Source organism: Rattus norvegicus, chromosome 3 (genome assembly GCF_021556685.1).
Source record: "Rattus norvegicus strain SHRSP/BbbUtx chromosome 3, alternate assembly SHRSP_T2T, whole genome shotgun sequence".
NCBI lineage: Eukaryota > Metazoa > Chordata > Mammalia > Rodentia > Muridae > Rattus > Rattus norvegicus.
The window spans coordinates 11,531,666-11,550,289 of NC_141536.1; the positions used below are offsets into that span (position 1 = coordinate 11,531,666).

Sequence of the window (18,624 nt, forward strand, 5' to 3'; positions counted from 1 at the left end):
TTGGACACAGGGGCCTCGTGTAGCCCAACTGATTTCTCCGTCCTATTAAGTTTCATTGAGAAAAACGCTTCGAGACTTTATAGAATACCTTGATTTTTTTCTTAAACATCAATTGATTCATACCTTAATCGATTATTTAGATTGTTAAGTGGCGGTTCTCTAGTATCACTCCGTCTTCAGTTATGCCTTGGCATTTTACTGTAGGTAAGAGAGTTCTTCCCCTTTATGAATATGGACTCATTTTATTCATGAACTGTGGGGATATTTTATTGTTCTGAGAAATTCCTATATGACTGTCCAATTTTTGGGGATACGTGGTGGGCTTCTGTATTTCTTTGTCATTCACTATCAAGCAAAAGGCGAGGGCAACCTGACTTCCCTAGATGGAGATCACACCTCGTGGTCAACCCTCTCATTTAGTCAGACTGGCGCTGTTTTCCAAGATGTTCACAGAGCTCCCTGGATTGGATCACGTCGCAAACTACACGTCCCAAAAGCCTCCCAGGACGACGTCATCATGAAGCGCCGTGCGACGTTCAGGCTGCGAGCTCTGGAAAGCCGGCTGAGGCGGCTGCAACATGGCGGATGTGCTGAGCGTTGGGGTGAACCTGGAGGCCTTTTCGCAGGCCATTAGTGCCATCCAGGCGCTGCGTTCTAGCGTGAGCAGGGTGTTCGACTGCCTTAAGGATGGCATGCGCAACAAAGAGACGCTAGAGGGCCGCGAGAAGGCCTTCATCGCGCACTTCCAGGACAACTTGCATTCCGTCAACCGGGACCTCAAGTAGGTACTGGCTGAAGGGATCGGGGTCGAGGACCCTCCTGGCACCCGTCCCGCCGGGATCCCGCGCCAGTCTTCCTAGTCACGGGCCTCTCCTTTATCCGCAGTCCGCTGTCACTTTCGCTCATCCCCTGGCCCCTGTCAGCCCCTCAGGGACGCCTTGTCTTGGATCCTGTTACCTAGTCTTCATTCTATTGGCCGTTTCGTCCCGGTTGTCATTTGTGGTCCTCCGTTTCCGCTACAGTGGTCGTATTCTGATGAGGAAAGGAGCTTTTCTCAGGAACTTCCACCTCGTTGATCTTTCCTAGTTTTCTTACCTTGGGCTCCATCACATCCGGCCAGCTTCCCCATTAACATCGTCCCAGGCCCAGTTACGTACTTCTCGATCCAATGAGCTCCAATTCTCACCCTCAGAGCCTGGAATTAAGTTCCACCTCACCTCACCCTCAAACACTGTTCTGTTACCTTTTGCCTCTTTACCCCAACCCCAATCCCCAACTACCACCTTGCTCAGTACTGTCTGTCACCATCATTCCTTCTGTCCCGTTCTTTTCTTGTGAGAGACGCAGTCTCACGTCTGTTAGGGTGTTTAGGAGGAAGGATTTATTTAGGTTCAGTTTCAGAGGACTCAGTCCACCACTACGGGAAAGGCATGTTTGAGCAGCTTAATAATTGGGGATTACATATTTTCCTCACAAGATTCCTTCTTTTACTTTATTATTTATTAATTTATTAAGAATTAACTGAGAGGACATTTGTCAGATGCTATACATAGAAGGCACTTTGATTTTTGAGGCAGGGTTTCTCTGGGTAACAGTCTTGATTGTCCTAGAACTCAATTTGTAGACCAGGATGTTTTCAAACTCACAGATATCCGCCTGCCTCAGCCTCCGGAGTGCTGGGTTTAAAGATGTGTACTTAAAGGCGTGTACTACCACGCCCAGCTTAGCAGACACTTCTTATTTGCCTGAACTTGTGTTCTCTTCCTGCCTTAGAATTTAGAGTTACTTCTGAAATTGAGCATTTAGTGACCTAGTCACCTAGAATCTCTGGACAGGTTGGGTTTCCAGTCTTCCAATCTCATGTTCCTCTACAGTGCCTGGTTCCAACTCAGGGCCTTCCATGTATCAGGCTATTGGGCTAACCCCGGGATTCCCTCCACCTCTCAACTGGCCACGTAGGATGGTGGAGAAAGTAGTGAAGTGATGTGTACCTTTCCTCCCCCAAATTCCACTCCCTTCCTTAAATTCCACATGTACATGTTTTTTGTGTGCAGTGTCAGCTTGAAGATGACATGCTCCCCCCCCCCCCAAAGGACCCCCCTCCCCAGGGGCGGGTTTCCAAGACAGGGTTTCTTTGTGTAGTGCTTGGCTGACCTGGAACTCTCTTTGTAGATCATGGTGACTGACCTTAAACTTACAGAGATGCCCCAGCCTCTGCCTCCAGAGTGCTGGGATTAAAGAAGAGTGTTGCCTCTGTCCTGCTTTCTAACAGGATGTCACAGCTCTTTGTCACTTTAGAAACTTAAGCAATGTGGATATTTCTTTGACTTTTTAAATGTACAGTAGTGCCAAGAAGAAGGTGGCTGCAGATTTGAGATTGAATGCAGCATAGGAGTGGTTCACAGCGTCCTGTTGCTGGGAACTGGCTCCTCAGAGTGCCCGGTTTCACTGTTTGCACTTCCCCAGGTCTCCCTGGTTTTCTTGCTAGGCTGGAGTGCACTGGTTTGACCCAGCCCCCATGATGGTGTCTTCCCATTCCATTTGTTTATTTTATCTCTTCTTTGTTTTGCTAAGCTTTGCCATCTGTGAAGCACTGCGCACAGATCTGTCCCAATGTGGAATGATAAATAATCAGGATTTAGTCAGGTACTTGCTGCTCTGCCAAATGGAGTGAACCGCACATGGGTCTGAAAAATCCTGCGTGAGAAGCAGTGTTAGACTCCACTGCAAGACCCTAAACATTGCTGAGCCATCACAGCCCAGCTGACCAGGGCCACGCAGACAAAGCGGAACAAAATATAGCAGTCCCATGCCACTCCAGAGGGAAGACAAACCTAGGGGACAAAGAAGCTCCGAGTTCCCTGAAGATTGGGATGTAACAGCTCAGATTCATCCACAGCAGGAGATGCTTATTTTTTTCCTCTCTGTGTAGCCCTGGAACTCCCTATGTAGACCAGGCTGGCCTCAAACTCACATTGATATACCACACCTGACTCCCCAGTGCTAAAGGTGTGGGCCACCATGACTGGTGTTCTGGTTTTGGCAAATATGCTTGAGATTAGAACTCCCCAGTTAGGCACTCTCTTGTTTGTCCCTAGTTGTTTTGTTTGTTTTTGTTTTGTTTTGTTTTATTTTGTTTTGTTTTTTTGCCTTTGTCTGTTGGTATCAGAAGAAGTAGTGTGCTTGGCCTTGAGGGAGTGAAGTGGATTCAGGTTTATGTAGCTTCTCTCTTTACTTTTAGCGAACTGGAACGTTTGAGCAACCTGGTAGGCAAGCCGTCTGAGAACCACCCTCTCCATAACAGTGGGCTGCTAAGCCTGGATCCTGTGCAGGACAAAACTCCACTCTACAGCCAGCTTCTTCAAGCATACAAATGGTCCAACAAGGTAAGGGGCTGCTGCGGATGGAGCTGACAGAGCGAAACCCAGTGTTTCTCCCAGAAATGCAGAGCATGAAAGCAGGTTTTCTTTTGCATCTGCATGGGCCGTAGAGTTGGAATTCTAGGGTTTCCTGTAGATGATAGGGAATTCTAGATCGGGTATGCTTAGCCTGAGATCAGGTGTGGAGAGCTGTTTATAGAACCATGGCTGGTGCATGCACTGTGCTGTGGTGTGTGCAGTGTTGCCCGAGGAAGACCCATCTCTTCTAGCTTCTCTCAGCTTACCAGGGGCTCCAGACTCCTACAAGTTTAAAGACTGCAGATGGGAAGGCTTAGCCCTTCACATTGTTTATGGTCTTGTGTTGCATTTTCTGTGTCATGCTGGGAGAGTATCTGGAGAGTGCCATGGATTAGATTATACTCCACTTTCTCCTGAACCCATATGCTACAGAGTATAGTTTTTGTGGTGTCGTTGAGTGGGCAGGACCATGGCGTAGCCCTCAGAAAAGCTGGAAAAGGAGAACTGAGCAACTGTGTAAGATCACAGGAACCATTGAGCTTCCGAACCTGGAAGCAGTTTGTTTGCTTGAGTCCCTGTGTCTGTCTGCTGTGTGTTGTGTGTGTTCCTGGATGGAAAGTGGTGTGTTTTAGGAGTAGGCATAGAAGCCTTGCTCAGTAGCTCTTGCTTTTGATTGTGAACTGCCATGCTCCCCAAGGTCCTCCCTTTACCCTCTGCCTGGGTTCTCTTCCTCTCATCTGCCTTGGTGACAGATGAACCTTGATAGTTTATCTGAGGTTTCTTTCTTTTTTCTTTGAATTTCTGTGGTAGGCTTATTTTAGAATTCTTTGGTTTGAAGCGAATTGGAGATTTAGAAAGATGATTGCCACTGAGGAACTAAAAGAACTTGGACTCTGAATATATTGATTTGGCCTTTAAGACCTTTTCCCCAAACTCTGTGGTGCCAAGTGTAGAAACCTGCCCTGGAGTTTGAGTTGGTCACTCCAGTGGTCAGGGAGCTCCCTGGTTCGAAGTTGAGCTCATGAGGGTCAGCTCACATGTGCTTGCTGTATCTGTCACTCAGGGGCTTCTCAGGGCTTGCTAGCTTTTGTTGCTCTGAGACTCCCCTGGTGGGAGAAAGCATAGCCTGTCAGCTGCAGGTTTGTGCATCCTTATGTAGTGCTTCCAGTGACTGTGTCAGGCCCCATGTGATAGACGTCCTTAGGGAGGGTTAATAGGATCCATGGTTGGGAGTCTCGGCTTGGCTCACTGGAATGATTCTCCTTGGTGTTGGAGAGGGCCATTACCCAAAAGAAGAGTGTATTAGTCTGTTTCGCTACTGTAATGAAGTACCTGTAATGAAGTTAGACTAACTTTATAAAGAAGAGAGGTTTATTCAGAACTTGGTTGGAAATACCAGGGCAAGGTGCTGCATTGACTATCTAATACTGGTGAGGACTTTATGACAGATAGTATCGTAGCAGTGGGCAAGCATGTAGGAGGGACAGATATCATTGTCAGATAGGGGTCAGAGAGGCTGGTGTCCTCCAGTCATTTGTGAGGACATGTCCCAGTTGACCTTAGGACCTCTTATTAGGTTCTTCCTCTTAAGGGATAATCACCATGTAGGGGACTGCTAACCAGTGAAGCTTGGAGGGCAGTAACAGCCCCCACTTAAGCATGCCCAACCAGAGCAGGCACCAGGCAGAGACAGTGGCAGGTGTCTGCTGCAGGTGCTGAGGCCACAGCCCCAGCCTTCTAGGCTGACCTATGGAGGCTGGTTTTCCTGGGGTGCGCCTAGGATCTGAGCATGAGTTTGCTGTTGAGTGGGTGGAAGCTAGCTGGCCAGCAGATGAATGGCTGGACTCTAACTGTTCCAACTTGACTCCCGGAAAATCCTGTTTGGTTGAGGAGGTCCTGTTGTTACATGGGTAACAAGCCTGAGTGGCAAGACAGAGACAGACAGAAGAAGCGACAGTTTTACATTGGAGTGATGGCAATTTACACTTGAACAAAGCTGCTTTCATAATGTAAGGAAATCAGATTATTTGACTATGTAAGCAGGAGCCCCGGGCCCTTGCTTTTGTCTCAAGGAGAGAAAGTGTATTAAGGAGAATAAATATGTGTGTGTGGACCTCTCGCCTCAGAGGTGCTCCAGGTTTAGACATTCATGGAAGCTTGTCTTGGAAAAAGCTGTATGTCTCCCGTAGCCAGTGTCAGGAGCTTTGGTGGATGCCCTGTCATGTGGTGATGTGCTTAGAAAGCCACAGTCTTCTTTCACTAGTCCCCTGGGTCACCAGCAGAAGAATTGAGCCTCTGTGCTAGAATCAAGCAGATTGAAGCCCAGTAAACTGTCTTTGTCATAGCTCCTAGCTGGACTACGGTTTGAGATAGTTTTTTTTTTTTTTTTAATTTCTTTTATATTTTTTTCCTTTTTTCCCTGAAACTTGATGGTCCAGTTTTGCTTAAATTTTCAACTTTAGAAAACATTTCTCCCCTTTGGCCACATCTTAAGAAATTCTGTCATTTTGTTCATACTCTCTTCTTTTTAGAAGCCGTTCAGTTTGCCTGCATTTCCATGTTTTATTAAAAGGCAGGCAAGACAAATACATGGTATGTGGGTCTTCAAACGTTAGCTCTTCCCTGGGTAGACATTACTAATCAGCTGTTGCGTTCTTTTCTGCTAAGACTCTTTGCAGGATTGACTCCGAATTGTATGCATGTTCTAGGTCTGGGCAGCCGGCTACTGCCAGGCACTTCAGGGGAGGGCTACAGGGGGCCTTACTCATTTCTTCTCCGGGAAAGACGTAGAATTATGAGATCTATAAATCCAGAAAGAGAAGAAGATAGCCAGCAGGGGGGTGCCTTATATACATTTCTTAAATGAACACAAGAAGTAGCCTTAAGGAAGAAGCCAGTGTTCTCGTTTCCCGCTGTTGACGTGCCAGGGGCCAATCATTAATTATGTGTTTTACTTGCCTCTGTAAATGAAAAGAGATTTTAATTGCGAAAACAGTCACCATTCATCATTTTATCCAAGGAATTTAAACAGTGTGCGCAGTAACGTGTGAAGGGATTTGGGTATCTTGCCCATGTCAGCTTTCTGCACTGTTGCTGAGAACGGAAGGACAGGGCAAAGGCTTTGACACCACCCATTATGTGGGGGACTCTGTGTGCAGTTGGCCATAGAAAGGTCTCATGCATGTCCAATGACCGCTTATTTTCTTTGGGGGAGTTTTCTTAAATTTTGTAAAGTCAGTTGGAGTCTTAATTACATGGTAGTTGGCATAATTGTTAGAATAACGCGTTGAGAGATTAATCTAGTGAAATGGTGTCAAGTCGCTGCGAGCAGCGCTTTCCTCATGCTGACTCGTGGAAAGAGCTGAGCTGCTTACTTGAGTGCGCCTGTAGATAATTGCTCAGCAGACGGGTGACAAGCTCTCTCAATTGGACAGGAAATAATTGGCACCACCGCTGACCCTGCTGTAAAGTAGTCAGCACAGACTTTATGTCACTTGATATGTGAGGGAGACCGAGTATCCTGAAGGTCCCTTTCTGAGGAGTGGAACCTCAGGCTGTCACCAGGCTTTGAATTTCCGACATTGCTGCTTTTCACCCTTTTGTGGTGAAGGCTGCTTTGTTTAGAGCCCTCCATGGTCCCAGTAGGGGTTTGATCCCAGGAGCTCATATGCCTGAAGTTAGGAGGTCCACGGAGCTGAAGTCCGGCATGTAAAACAATGCTGTAAATGCATATAACTAAATATGTTGCCTTCTCCTCTTTTTTTGTGTGCTTTTGTAGATGGGTTCTTGCTGTACTGTCCACGTATCCCCCAAGCGATTCTTCTCCCTCTGCCACCATGCCCACCTTCTCCCCCCCACGTGTCACATGGTTGCTGGGTCATGTGATGCCCAGCAGCACAGTGCGTTTGCTATGGCATGGCTGTGGACCTCACTGTGCAGGAGATAATGGCAGGGAAAGTCTGTGACAGTCAGTATAAGAGCAGTATTTTCTACTAGGAGTTGGTTGAATTTGGAGACTCACAGATAAGAACTGGGGGAGGGCTCAGGCTTAGAAGAGCCAACCATAACTTTGCCTTTCCTTGGAGATACCGAGAGTAACAGATCACAGCTACTTGAGTTGGGGGAGACCAACAGAGCAAGATGCTGCTCTTCCTTCCTCCTCCCCATTTTCCTACTTTTCTAACATCTTTAATTTTTTGTTTTTCGAGACAGGATTTCTTACTATAATAGCCAAAAGTCCTGGAACTTTCTTTGTAGACCAGGCTGGCCCCAAAGTCACAGAGATCCACCTGCCTCTGCCTCCCCAGTTCAGGGATTAAAGGTGTGTGCTACTATACTTGGCTTAATGTTTTATTTTTCAAAGAAAGATTCTGGCTTGATGTGGTGGTACATGCCTTTAATCCCAGTACTTGAAAGGCAGAGCCAGGCTGATCTCTATGAGTCTAGGCAAGTCTAGTAAAGTGAGTTCCAAGTGGGGCTATGTGCTCAGCCCTGTCTGAGAATAAAATAAAATAAAACACAAGCTTTTTGTTTTTTTTTTTTTTTTGTTCCACGAACTCAAGTTACTCCATGGCTCTAAGTTACTGTGATGTTTATCTGCCACATATCTCGTGGGGCCTGGGAGGCCTCCCATACAAGCTGGCCTTGACTGTGTGATCGTCCTGGCCCCACTTCCCAAGCATTGGCTTACCGTGTCCAGGTTGATACCTGTCTTTGAAAGTGTGCTTTCTGATTTTGCATTCTGGAACTAGCAGGTCTGGGGGTTGTTTTAGAGTATGACATTGAGTTTTCCTGTAGGAAGCCTGTCTTGTTTTAAGGGTAAACTGTAAATCCCAGAGGGGAAGCACCACAGCCATCTTGTTCTTTGTAGGCTGTTCCAGAACCTTGCAAGGAACCTGATAGACAAGCAGAATAAAGATGCAATACAAACTCACCCCGTGAGGGCTGGGGCACAGCTCGGTGGCAGAGTGCTTGCTTAGCATAGCATGTGGGAAGCAGAGACCACCTCTGAAGGAATGGAAGGACTTTTATTTTGATTTTAAACTCACGACCCGGTGTGGCTTTCTTGCTTGCGTTTTTGATGAAATGTGACAGGGTATGTCCATTCTTAGCCATTTCTGAGAGTCTAGTTGCACAGTTAGAAGAGATGACATCCTAGGACTTTCGAGGGTCCTGCCTTGCGAGAGGGTAATTTGGGAAGTTGAAGCAGAGGTCAGTTGGTAGGCAATGGGAAGCTCTTTGCTGGCTGAGCGAAGCAGGCTCATTTGTGAGTGGTGTCACCCAGGTGCCCTTCTTAGTGGGCCAGATCCACAGCCAGTGCTTAGCAGGGGACAGAGTTTGTTAGAAGTCTGAACTGCCGAACCTGATGCAGGCTTTCTGTGACAGCTGTTGCTTTGACAGCATCACAGGAACTGCCCAGGGTCAACTCTACCAATCTCGGGGGTCCCACTTTATGAATTCTCAATTGTGTGTGTGTGTGTGTGTGTGTGTGTGTGTGTGTGTGTGTGTGTGTGTATGTATGCTCACACTTCTCAAGGCCAGAAGTCTAACACTGGGGGTCTTCTTCAGTCCCACCTTGCTTTTGAGCCTGGAGCTTGCTGGCTTGCCTAGGCTGACTGGCCAGTGAGCAGCCCCGTGGTCTGTTGCTGTGGGAGAGTACTGACCAGATGCTTGGGACAGGAAGGCTTTATTCTGCTGACCGCTCCTCCACCACTGAGGAAAGTTGAGTCAGGAATGTGACAATGAGCAGGCTGCTTATTGTTTCACACAGCAGGACCTCTGACCAAGGAACCCACTTCACCCCCAGCGAGGTACAGCAGGATCTATGGAGGACAATAAGGCTCTTACCTTGCCGTCTTCTCAGCTCGCTTCTGTACAGTTCAACATCACCTCCACAGGGCTTGTACCTTCCACAGGAGACTGGGTCTTCCTATATGGCGGCTCTTGCAAGCATGAAGGCCAGCAAGAAAATGAACTGTGAGAGGCAAGAAGGAAAACTTGGTTTAGTCTGATTTAGTCAGTGTTGGTTCAGACTTCTACAGAGTCTGGCACCAGGCTAGTTTATTGAAAGCTTATTTAAACACAGTATAACTTGAAAACAATTTCTAGTATAATACAATTCCTGGGGTGCAAGCAGGCATAATTACATCTAATCTCAAAGTGCGTATGACCTTGAAGCGGTCTTAAGGACCTAGGTTCTGGTGTGGTCTCTGACTGAATATAGTGTAGAGGTCAGCAGGCCATAATGTGTATGTGACATCTCCCCCCAAGAGTGGGCTCTGCTGACCAATAAAGCTACAAATAAAGGTCTGGGGGTGGGGAAAGACTGGCATAAACATTTGGGGCTTTGGGTCTGGTCTGGCTCTATAAATAGCAAAGGTCACCAGGTCATTGACAATATCCTCCCAGTCCTCTGGGTAGAAAACAGATATTTATTTCCTCCTTGGAGATGTCAACCCCAAATGATTAACATTTTTGGTTTACCTGGTGATCTGTGGGTGCAAAGCCCTTTGTGCTCCCAACACTCCTACATCAATTACAATCAAGACAATCCTATACAAGCTGACCTGCCCATACAACAGTCTGATCTGGGCAGTTCCTCAGGGGAGACTCTCCGTTCAGATGCCTCTATGCTGTGCAAATTGATACTTGGTTAACTAAGACACTGATGGTACAGACAGGTCCTTATGCTTTTGTGCCAAGCACTTTACTGACCCATCCATCTTCCCACTACTACCTATTAATTATTTCTGTTCTAGAGTCTTCTGGCCTCCAGGCCTGGCCCTGACCATTTTTATGCATATCTGACACATGCACATATGCATTGTATGTGCGAACCTGTGGGCACGAGTTCTTACAAGTGAGATGGGTCAGACAGTTACTTAGGTGTTTGTTACCATGGGACCTGGCACCGTTCCGGGAAGGACCATTCTTACAGGTGTTTTCTCCTGAAGCTGGTATTCAGAGCTCCTGCTCACATAGTGAGCTATGCTGGCACTGGGGGCTGACTGAAATCTACTACTGCTCTCATTAGCCTCAGACCTGGCACCTCCCCTTTCATGTGAGGCGAGCTAGAAAGACTGAAGAGTAACATCACCAGACAGAAAACCCTGACATCAAGGCAGCCTGCTGGCGCTCCATTGCCCTGAGGTTGGACCTGTGTAGGCCTGGATGCTTGTTCTCGAGTCAGGCTGCCTGGGTTCTGATCCAGCTCTTCACTCACCCAGTGCCTTGTCTGAGCAATAAACTTCTTCCTGAGTGGGGGTGTCCTGACACAAATGAGGCTAGAACTAAGGTTTCCATCCATGCCTTCCTTGGCTGTTGGGCTGGGTGTAGCTTGGTGGTAAATCATCTGTTTTAGCATTCGAGGGGCCCTGGCTTTCATCTTCTGCTGGCAACATAAAAACAGAAATTGTCCACAGCAAACTCACACGTAGTAAGCATTAAATGAGTGGTGGCTGTGTTCAGCATATGGGAGTGTGCAAATGCATGTGCATCTGTGGTGTGGCGTATGTGTGTAAGCTCCAGGCCCCAAGCACTTTGGCACATCCCATCCCAATACTGAGGGCGTGAGACCAGCCTTCCTGCTTCTTTCCGTAACTCCCTAAGTTGGGCATGTTTCAGAGAGATGACTAGGAGTTCTGAGTACTACTAGGACTGGTGGTACCACATTCCAAACAGGAGTCTCTTTGAGGAGAGACTCCCAGGATGCTCCGACCTCCCTGTCATTGCTTCCACTCTGACAGCAGCCCTCCATCCGTTGACATTGGTACTGACGTTCTTTGAAGTGCCTGAGCAGCAATAGCAACCCTTCACACATGGTGCAAGGTGGTCTGTGGTCAGTTCTTTCCTTGTAAAACGTGGGTGTGGAGTGAGGGGTGGGGAGTTGGCAAAGGTTGGGAATTGTGAGGCATGCCAGCAGGGAGAAGAGCCTGCTCAGAAGAAGCCACAGGGAGGAGGAGAAGGCCGCAGGGAGGGGCCCAGTCAAGTATACTGAGTGACCAGAGGTCATCTTACCTGGAGGTTCAGTAAGATGTCTGTCACAGGGTTTAGAATTGCGATTGCTCCCATAGTCCTCAGCTGCAGGAATGCAAAGGCTGATTTGGAAAGAAGATTTGGATTATGTCCAGTTTGTCACTAGCAGTTATGACTAGGTGAGTTGTATGCCCTCCTAGGCAGCTGCTGGTTCAGAGTTGTCGCCAGGGTAAGAGTGACTCATCTGTGGTGACTAGGTAGTAAGCTGTCTCATGGCTCTTCTGCCATCTGATGCCGATGGTTTTCCCTTGGCTGACTGAAAGGTTGGGCTGGATGTGCTCTGAAGGTCCTTTCTGCCCTGGTCTGGAAAGGCTCAGTGGCCTTGATGCATGCTGTGGGTAGGGAGGAAAAGCTTCCTGAGGGCTGGGGAGGAACTCTCCTGTTCTTCACTTGTCCAGGAAGCTTCTGAAGGAAGCCCTCGGAACTGAGTCCATGCTCCAAGTGTCTGACAGGCAGAACAAGGCAGCCCTTGAGGGCTCAGTGGAAAATTACCTCACAAAGCTTCTTCAGCACCTTGGCTCTCGCAGTGTGCCTGTATAAATGCTAATGAGAGCCAGGTGACACCCCATATGTAAATGATTTCCAGCCCAGGGCTTCAGACCAGTCCACGTCTTACTGTTCTTACTAGTTGTAATTTGTGAAAACAGTTACCTTGTTGTTGTTGGACTCACATTTGTGACTCGCTTGGTTTCTGTGACTCAGGGCTGGCCCACCCATGGTAACTGCAGCTTTGTAACAGACCTGTGGCCTTCTTCCATTTACCCTGCCTCACACTGTTTTTGCAGTGCTGGGGATGGAACCTGGGGCCTTAACACAGCTGCTCCAGCAATCTGCCCTGAGAGGCACCTCCCTCCCCACCCCCAGCTCTGCCAGCCTTTTCTGGGCTGGGCCTCTTCACCTGTCCATCCTCACTCAGGCTGCTGCTACTTAGTTGAGCTTTACCACAAGCTTCTCCTGTCCAGTGAACTTCTCTCTTCAGATTTCAAGGCATGCCATTTTCCTGCCACTTTCCAGTGATCCCTGTCTCTTGTGGGAGTGATTCCAGCCCCCTGAATGGTATGCAGAGCATTTTAGCACCAGTGTGGTGAAGCTCAGTGTGTCACTCCACCTCAGTTTCTATGAAATGGTCCTGGCAGTCCTGCCTGACCATTGCCATGATGGTGACTTGTGTGTGGCACAGGTTGAATCTGCTTCCGTCCGTGGTCTCCAGGTGGGCCTGTTGGTATGGCCTGGCACACACTGCTTCCCTAATGCCCTCCTTAGCCCTTCCTGTTTCCTCTCCCTCCTGCAGAATATAAAACAAAAGGTTTCATTATGGGAAATTTCAAATAGACACAGAAATAAGGATTACATAACTCTTGTCAGTGTTAGCTTCAGTTGACAACTTGACCTACCTGGAAAGGAAAAGGGAAATTTCCTCCATAATTGAAAATTGCCTCCTATCAGATTGGTCTGTGGACATGTCAGTGGAGCTTTTTTTTGTATTAATAATTGATATAGGAGTGCCTAGCCCACTGTGGGTGGTAGCATTCTTAGGTAGGTGGGCCGGGCGATATACAAAAAGTAGTTGAAGCTGGACATGGTGGTTCATGCCTTTAATCCCGGAAGGCAGAGCTAGATGGATCTGTGAGTTCAAGGTCATCTTGGTCTACAAATTGGGTTCCAGGATAGTCCTGAATACATAGAGAAACCCTGTCTTCAAACAAACAAATGAACAAACAAACAAACAAACTAAAGTAGTTGAGCGGGCCAGAGGGAGCAAGCCAAGAAGCAGCCTTTCCCTGTGGACTCTGCTTCAGGCTCCTTCCAGCTTCTGACCTGGCTTCCCTCCATGATGGACCTAGCCTGCAAGTCAAACAAACCCTTCCTCCCAAGTTGCAGTTGCTTTTAGTTGGTGTTTTAGCACAGCAGCAGAGAAAGCAAACTTGATATTCTATATACCTCGCTTGATAATTCAGGACCTTTTACAGTCCTGTTTCATTCGTGCCCCCCCCCCCCCCCCCCAGTGCTTTTCTTTTTGCTGAAGGGAAGGGCTGGGCACAATTTCCCAGTTTTCCTGCCTTTGCCTTCTGAATGTTAGCATTACTAACATGCATTATCCTCCAGCAGGACTGACCAGACACAGTGTTCCGTAGTGTGTCCAGCACTGGTCTCTGCCTGCCCCTCTTTGGCCACTTTGATCTTACAAAGTGCATTGCAGTCTCCTGAGGGCCTTTGCGCATGCTCTCCTTACATCTCATCACACCTCATTCTCATTCTCTCTCTCTCTCTCTCTCTCTCTCTCTCTCTAAAAGTCTTAGTCACTATGCTCCTCTTGCTGTCCTTGCTTCTCTGAAATCTGGTAGGTGCCCCCATTTGTCCCCATTGTTGCTTTTATCCTAGTTTGTTGGCTTAACCACTTGTTTGATCACAAGACAAAGCCTGTTTCTGCTTTGAGCAGTTTCTGAAGCCTTTAGGGCTTAGTGTGCTGGACTCTAAGCTCCCAGAGCTGCTCTGATCTCTGTCTGCTGTGCTGCAGATTTCCATTGTCTCCACCTCAGGGCTGGGCTCACAGTGACATTTCAAGTAGTTTTTGCCATTGGCTCCCTCTCTGTGTGTTGGAACCAAGTTAAACTTAAGCCCACCCTCCTCTCTCCCCTTTAGATTGTATCTTTGACCTTTTGCAGAGTTCCTTGTGCTCATTAGAGACCTGTGGGAGGAGGTGTGGATGTGGAAGCAAGCCCCTTCTCCACCTCTCTCACAGCCATCCCCTGCTTTCAGGGCTTCTCTGGGTTCCTCAAGGCTGGGCTCAGGGGTCTGCCAGACTTGGGAGGTGAGGCACATCTCTCTTGCCTCGTGCTCGCTGCGCTGTCCTTTGGCTCTAGGTCTTGGCTTGACCTCTCTCCCGATGTGGGCATTCCCTTGCTGCAGTTACTCATTTATTTGGGAGGTGCAGCTCACTGCAGTGCCCCCAGGGCTTGGGGAGACTTGTTGCTGGGTTCAGTTCCTGCCATTGTTGGCCAGCACTGGCTGGTGTTGGGCTGGGCTTCTTCCTGCTGACTTGACACTAAGTAGAACTTCTTGATGTCTTGGTCCGACTAGCCAGTTTCAGCAAACTGGAAGCTAAAGCCATGACTGCTGAGCTGCCCATTTGCCCTGGGATGCCTGTGGCTTTGTGCATATACCCTCCCTCCTGTCCTAGAGAGGTCAAGCAGGTATAGTCCCACCTGTCATTGTTCCTTAGCATTCATGTGGCTGCACTGATCACACTGTATCAAGGGGCTTCCTGTTGTGCCCTCTTTCTCCAGGGTTGGAACTGTGGGCCACCTTCGGACACCTTGTATCTGGTAGACACTTGGCGACTGAACCTTACCTACTGTACTTTCAAGAAAACTCAGGGACCTCTTCAGCTGAGCATGAGACCTCAAGGGCCAGCAGTCGGGTACGGTACCATACCTCACCTTCAGAAAATAACCTGCCCCTGGCCATGCACTGGCCCTCTTCATGAGAGCAGCAGGGAAGGCTGCCTGATATTTGGAAGAGCAGAGCTGCTCCTTGCTGCCGAGGCCCCTTTTCCCATCGTGGGAGCAGTGGTCCAGGCTTGGGCGTGGTCAGGGATTGCCTTCACCATCATGGGCAAAACAGCCACAGGCCCCTCCTCACTAGAAAGGCTGCAGCCCTCTATTGCAATGAGCTGCAGATACATTAACGTGAAGGTCTTAGCAAGTAATTTCCAGGACTTTCATGAAGGACAATGGGACTGTCCAGTGCCTCAGCTAACCTCCTGACATGAAAAGGGGCATCAGTGAATGAAGTGCCAAACCCTGCTGTCTTTGTTTTCACCAAGAATCAGAGTATCCCGAGTGGCTCTTCCCCCTACTCATGCCTGCCTGTGTGTTCTAGGTCAGAGAGTGGTACTGTGTGATAGTGGCCACCCCCAGCCACATAAATGTTCTGGGCTCAGCTCTCTCCATGCCTGTATACTGTTAGAATCAGCTGTGTTCTGAGTGTCTGGGTGAGGGAGTGGCTACACTTCTAAGATACTGAGTCACGATCAAAGAGGGCAGAGCACTCTTTGCTAGGTGATACCCAACCTGCCCATTGCAGATGAACTGAGCCCTGCTGTGTAGGTACCTGCCGTGTGGGCACTGTGCTAGACATGGCGAATGAAGGTGATAAATTCCCAATCCTGGTGCAGCTTGCTAACTAGACAGAGTGCAGTGCCCCAAGCTTTATAACCATGATTTCGGCCCCACTGCTGGGTCCCAATCTCTCCTCACGTTTTTTTCTTTAGCTAAGAGCCTGAAATGGCTCAGCATACTGTATTCCTATTGTCACAGAGGGACATAATTCACAGAGGAAAGCTGAACAGGGTTTGAACACAAAGGCTGGTTTGTCTTAATATCCAAGTTTTATCTTAAGTTTTATCTTGTTATAGCTCATTGTATTTTAATTCTGCCCCTGCACAATACAGAGGCAAATCTCTAGTGCTGTCCCCTGAACTCGCTTATTGGTCCTTGGATATGATTAGCTTGCCCTTACCCTGTTCCAGCCCAAAGCTGAGCTTGTTTTAAGGGGTTCTCGTTGATCTCAAGATGTATGTCTTACATCTGTCAGAGGGAGAAGTAGTCACACGATCAACGTTAGGATGCTCTTGTTTGTTTCTCATCCCAAAACCAAACACTTGACAGAGACAACTGAAGGGGGAGTTTATTTGGGCTTGTGGTTGGGTATAATCCACCACGGTGGGGAGGATAGCAGCAGTGGTGAGGGAGCTGCTCACATTGTACCTGCAGAGGGGGGAGCAGACCCTCGCCTATGGATGGTGCTGCCCACACTCAGAGTGGGTTCCCTGGAAAAGCCCTCCCCCCTCCCCCCCGCCAGGTACTAGGTGAATCACGTCTGGTGGAGGTGACAGTGGTGATAAGCCATCACACGTAACGTACCAGCTTTCTTGCACTGTCAGCCTTAAACCTGGCCGAGTTGGTCTGCTTTTGTCACAACTTCCCATATTTTCATGACATGGGCTGGTGACAGCATAGCAGACAGTGCTGCTCTCTTCTCCTTCCCTGTATGGTCACTCCATGACTGCAGGGGAGGCCTTCCAGAGCCCAGTGGAGCTGAGTCCTACAGTGGAGTGCCTGTGTCACCCTAAGGAAGTGCCGTGCACTGTGGCTACCTTTCTTGTACTTGGAGGCGGCACACCAGACTAGTGTGGAGTTCTAGTTCCTTGTTAATTCATGGTCAGGAGAGTCGTTCTTTGTATTAGATCTGAGAAACTTCAGCTTCTGCTTTTCTCTCTCTCTCCCTGTTAACCCAAGAGTGTTTGCCTCTTCACTTGAAGCCTTTGTAGCTTTTCTTTGACATGTCTGAGTCACCACATCTGTTATGCTTTGCTCTCTTACTGAATAATAGCACAACAGTCACCCCGTAACCCAGGCATTGCTGAGGTGTTCGCAGACAGGTAGCATAAATGGTGAGGACACTGGGTTATCCTCAGTGGAGAGGCCACTGTTGCAGAGGGTCCATGATGGCAGAGCAAAGGCATGGAAGCAGCGACAGCTGGCAGCTTACATCTTAGTCTGTCCGAAGCAGGAAACAGAGCGGACACACCGGGAATGGCCTCTGTGCCTGCACCCAGTGATATCGCCTCTAACAAGGCCACCTCAATCCTCCACAAACAGTTCCACCAACTGGGGACCAAGCATTCAAACGTGAGCTTATGGAGGCCATTCTCATTCACACACCTCAACGATTTTCCTGAGAATAGCATGGGACTTAAATCTTATGACTTACTGATTTCTAGAATTTTCTATTTAACACTTCCAGACTGCTGATTGTAGGTATCTGAGGCTATGGAAAGCTGAGCCATAGTTATGGGGATGACTATATTTTCCTCTGAGTCTGGATGCTGGAAGTCCTGAAGGGTAATTTTGCTCATGTGTACACTGGCCTTTTGTCCCACTTCAACACACTACCTGGCCTCCATTTGCCTGACAGCCCATCTGGTTCTCCATCAATAATCCAGCCAAGGGAGCTGTGTTTGCCTCACCATTTGTGGTGTGTGTGTGTGTGTGTGTGTGTGTGTGTGTGTGTGTGTGTGTGTTTGTTTGTTTGTGTGCGCGAGCGCGTGTGTGTGTAGGCCACAGAACAACCTCGGGTATTGCTTCTCAGGCACTGTTCACCTTTTGAGTGGGCTTCTCTCACCGGCAGGACTCTACCCCAGCACTGGGACTACAGTGACCATTTCTGCTGTTCAAATGAGAATTCTAGGCAGGAAGCATAGGTTCTCATGCTTCCAAGCCAAGTACTTTACCGCCTGAGCTATCTCCTTGACCCTGCCTTCCCATTTAAAATTACTTTTTATAAACCAGCCTGTTTCTTTGAATTGAATGAATCAGTTCAAGCCAGGATGTCATCCATAGCTTCTATGATGAGCAGGACTCAACTGAGCATCCAGAGAAACTGGGCTCTCAGACTCTCTAGTGAACAGGAAGCAATTGGGCCACCATTGAAGAATTTTGTATGCAATTCTAGCTCTGAGCTCTCAGCCACTGCTCTAGGTCCCTGCCGCCATCACTTCATACCACCATCCTGGACCATAACCCTCTGGAAGCCCCAAGTAAACAGGAGTGTGTTTTCCTGCTTAAACCACTGGGTAGTTCACTGTCTTCATGCAGAGTGGGTCCGAAGACATTTCTTTTCCAGGAGAGAATGCACCTAGTGCTGGACAGGCACATTGAGACACTCAGTAGGTCTCAGTTTTCTTTTCTTTCCTTCCCTTCCCTGTGCCATTTTCCTTCCATGACCCTCAGGTTGCGGTATCTTAGTTACTTTTCTATTGCTGTGATAAAATACCACGACCAAGGCAATTTATAGAAGGAAGGGTTTATTTGGGGCTTCCAGAGGGTTATGGTCCAGGATGGTGGTATGAAGTGATGGCGGCAGGGACCTGGAACAGCAGCTGAGAGCTCACGGCTAGAATTGCAGAAAGGAAACAGGGCTAATTCAGAATGGCCTAAATCTTTTGAAACTCTAAAGCCTGCCCCTGTGACATACTTCTAACAAGGCCACATCTCCTAATCCTCCTCTAACAGCCATCAGCTGGGCATCAGGTATTAAATGCCTGAGACTTATAGGGGACATTCATTTAAACTATAATAGTGGGATAACAAAATTAAAAAAGAAAAGCAACCCAAAAAGCCAGCAGTGG

The 18,624-nt window shown here is 48.2% G+C and overlaps 1 protein-coding gene across 3 annotated transcripts in view; it reads left to right on the plus strand.

The window, feature by feature from the left end:
• Window positions 1-531: 531 nt before the first annotated feature.
• Med27 (mediator complex subunit 27) overlaps window positions 532-18,624 on the plus strand; it is a 173,476-nt gene continuing 155,383 nt past the window's right edge. Inside the window, exons 1-3 of one of the 3 annotated variants that reach the window (XM_087651296.1) lie at window positions 544-781; window positions 3,242-3,386; window positions 14,720-17,930. In XM_087651296.1, coding sequence (XP_087507422.1) covers window positions 579-781; window positions 3,242-3,386; window positions 14,720-15,199 — 828 coding nt within the window. In that variant the 5' untranslated portion in view covers window positions 544-578 and the 3' untranslated portion in view covers window positions 15,200-17,930. Of the gene's footprint in view, window positions 782-3,241; window positions 3,387-14,719; window positions 17,931-18,624 lie in introns of those variants that run through there. The other 2 variants (NM_001106565.1, XR_015682809.1) reach the window with 2 other exon arrangements.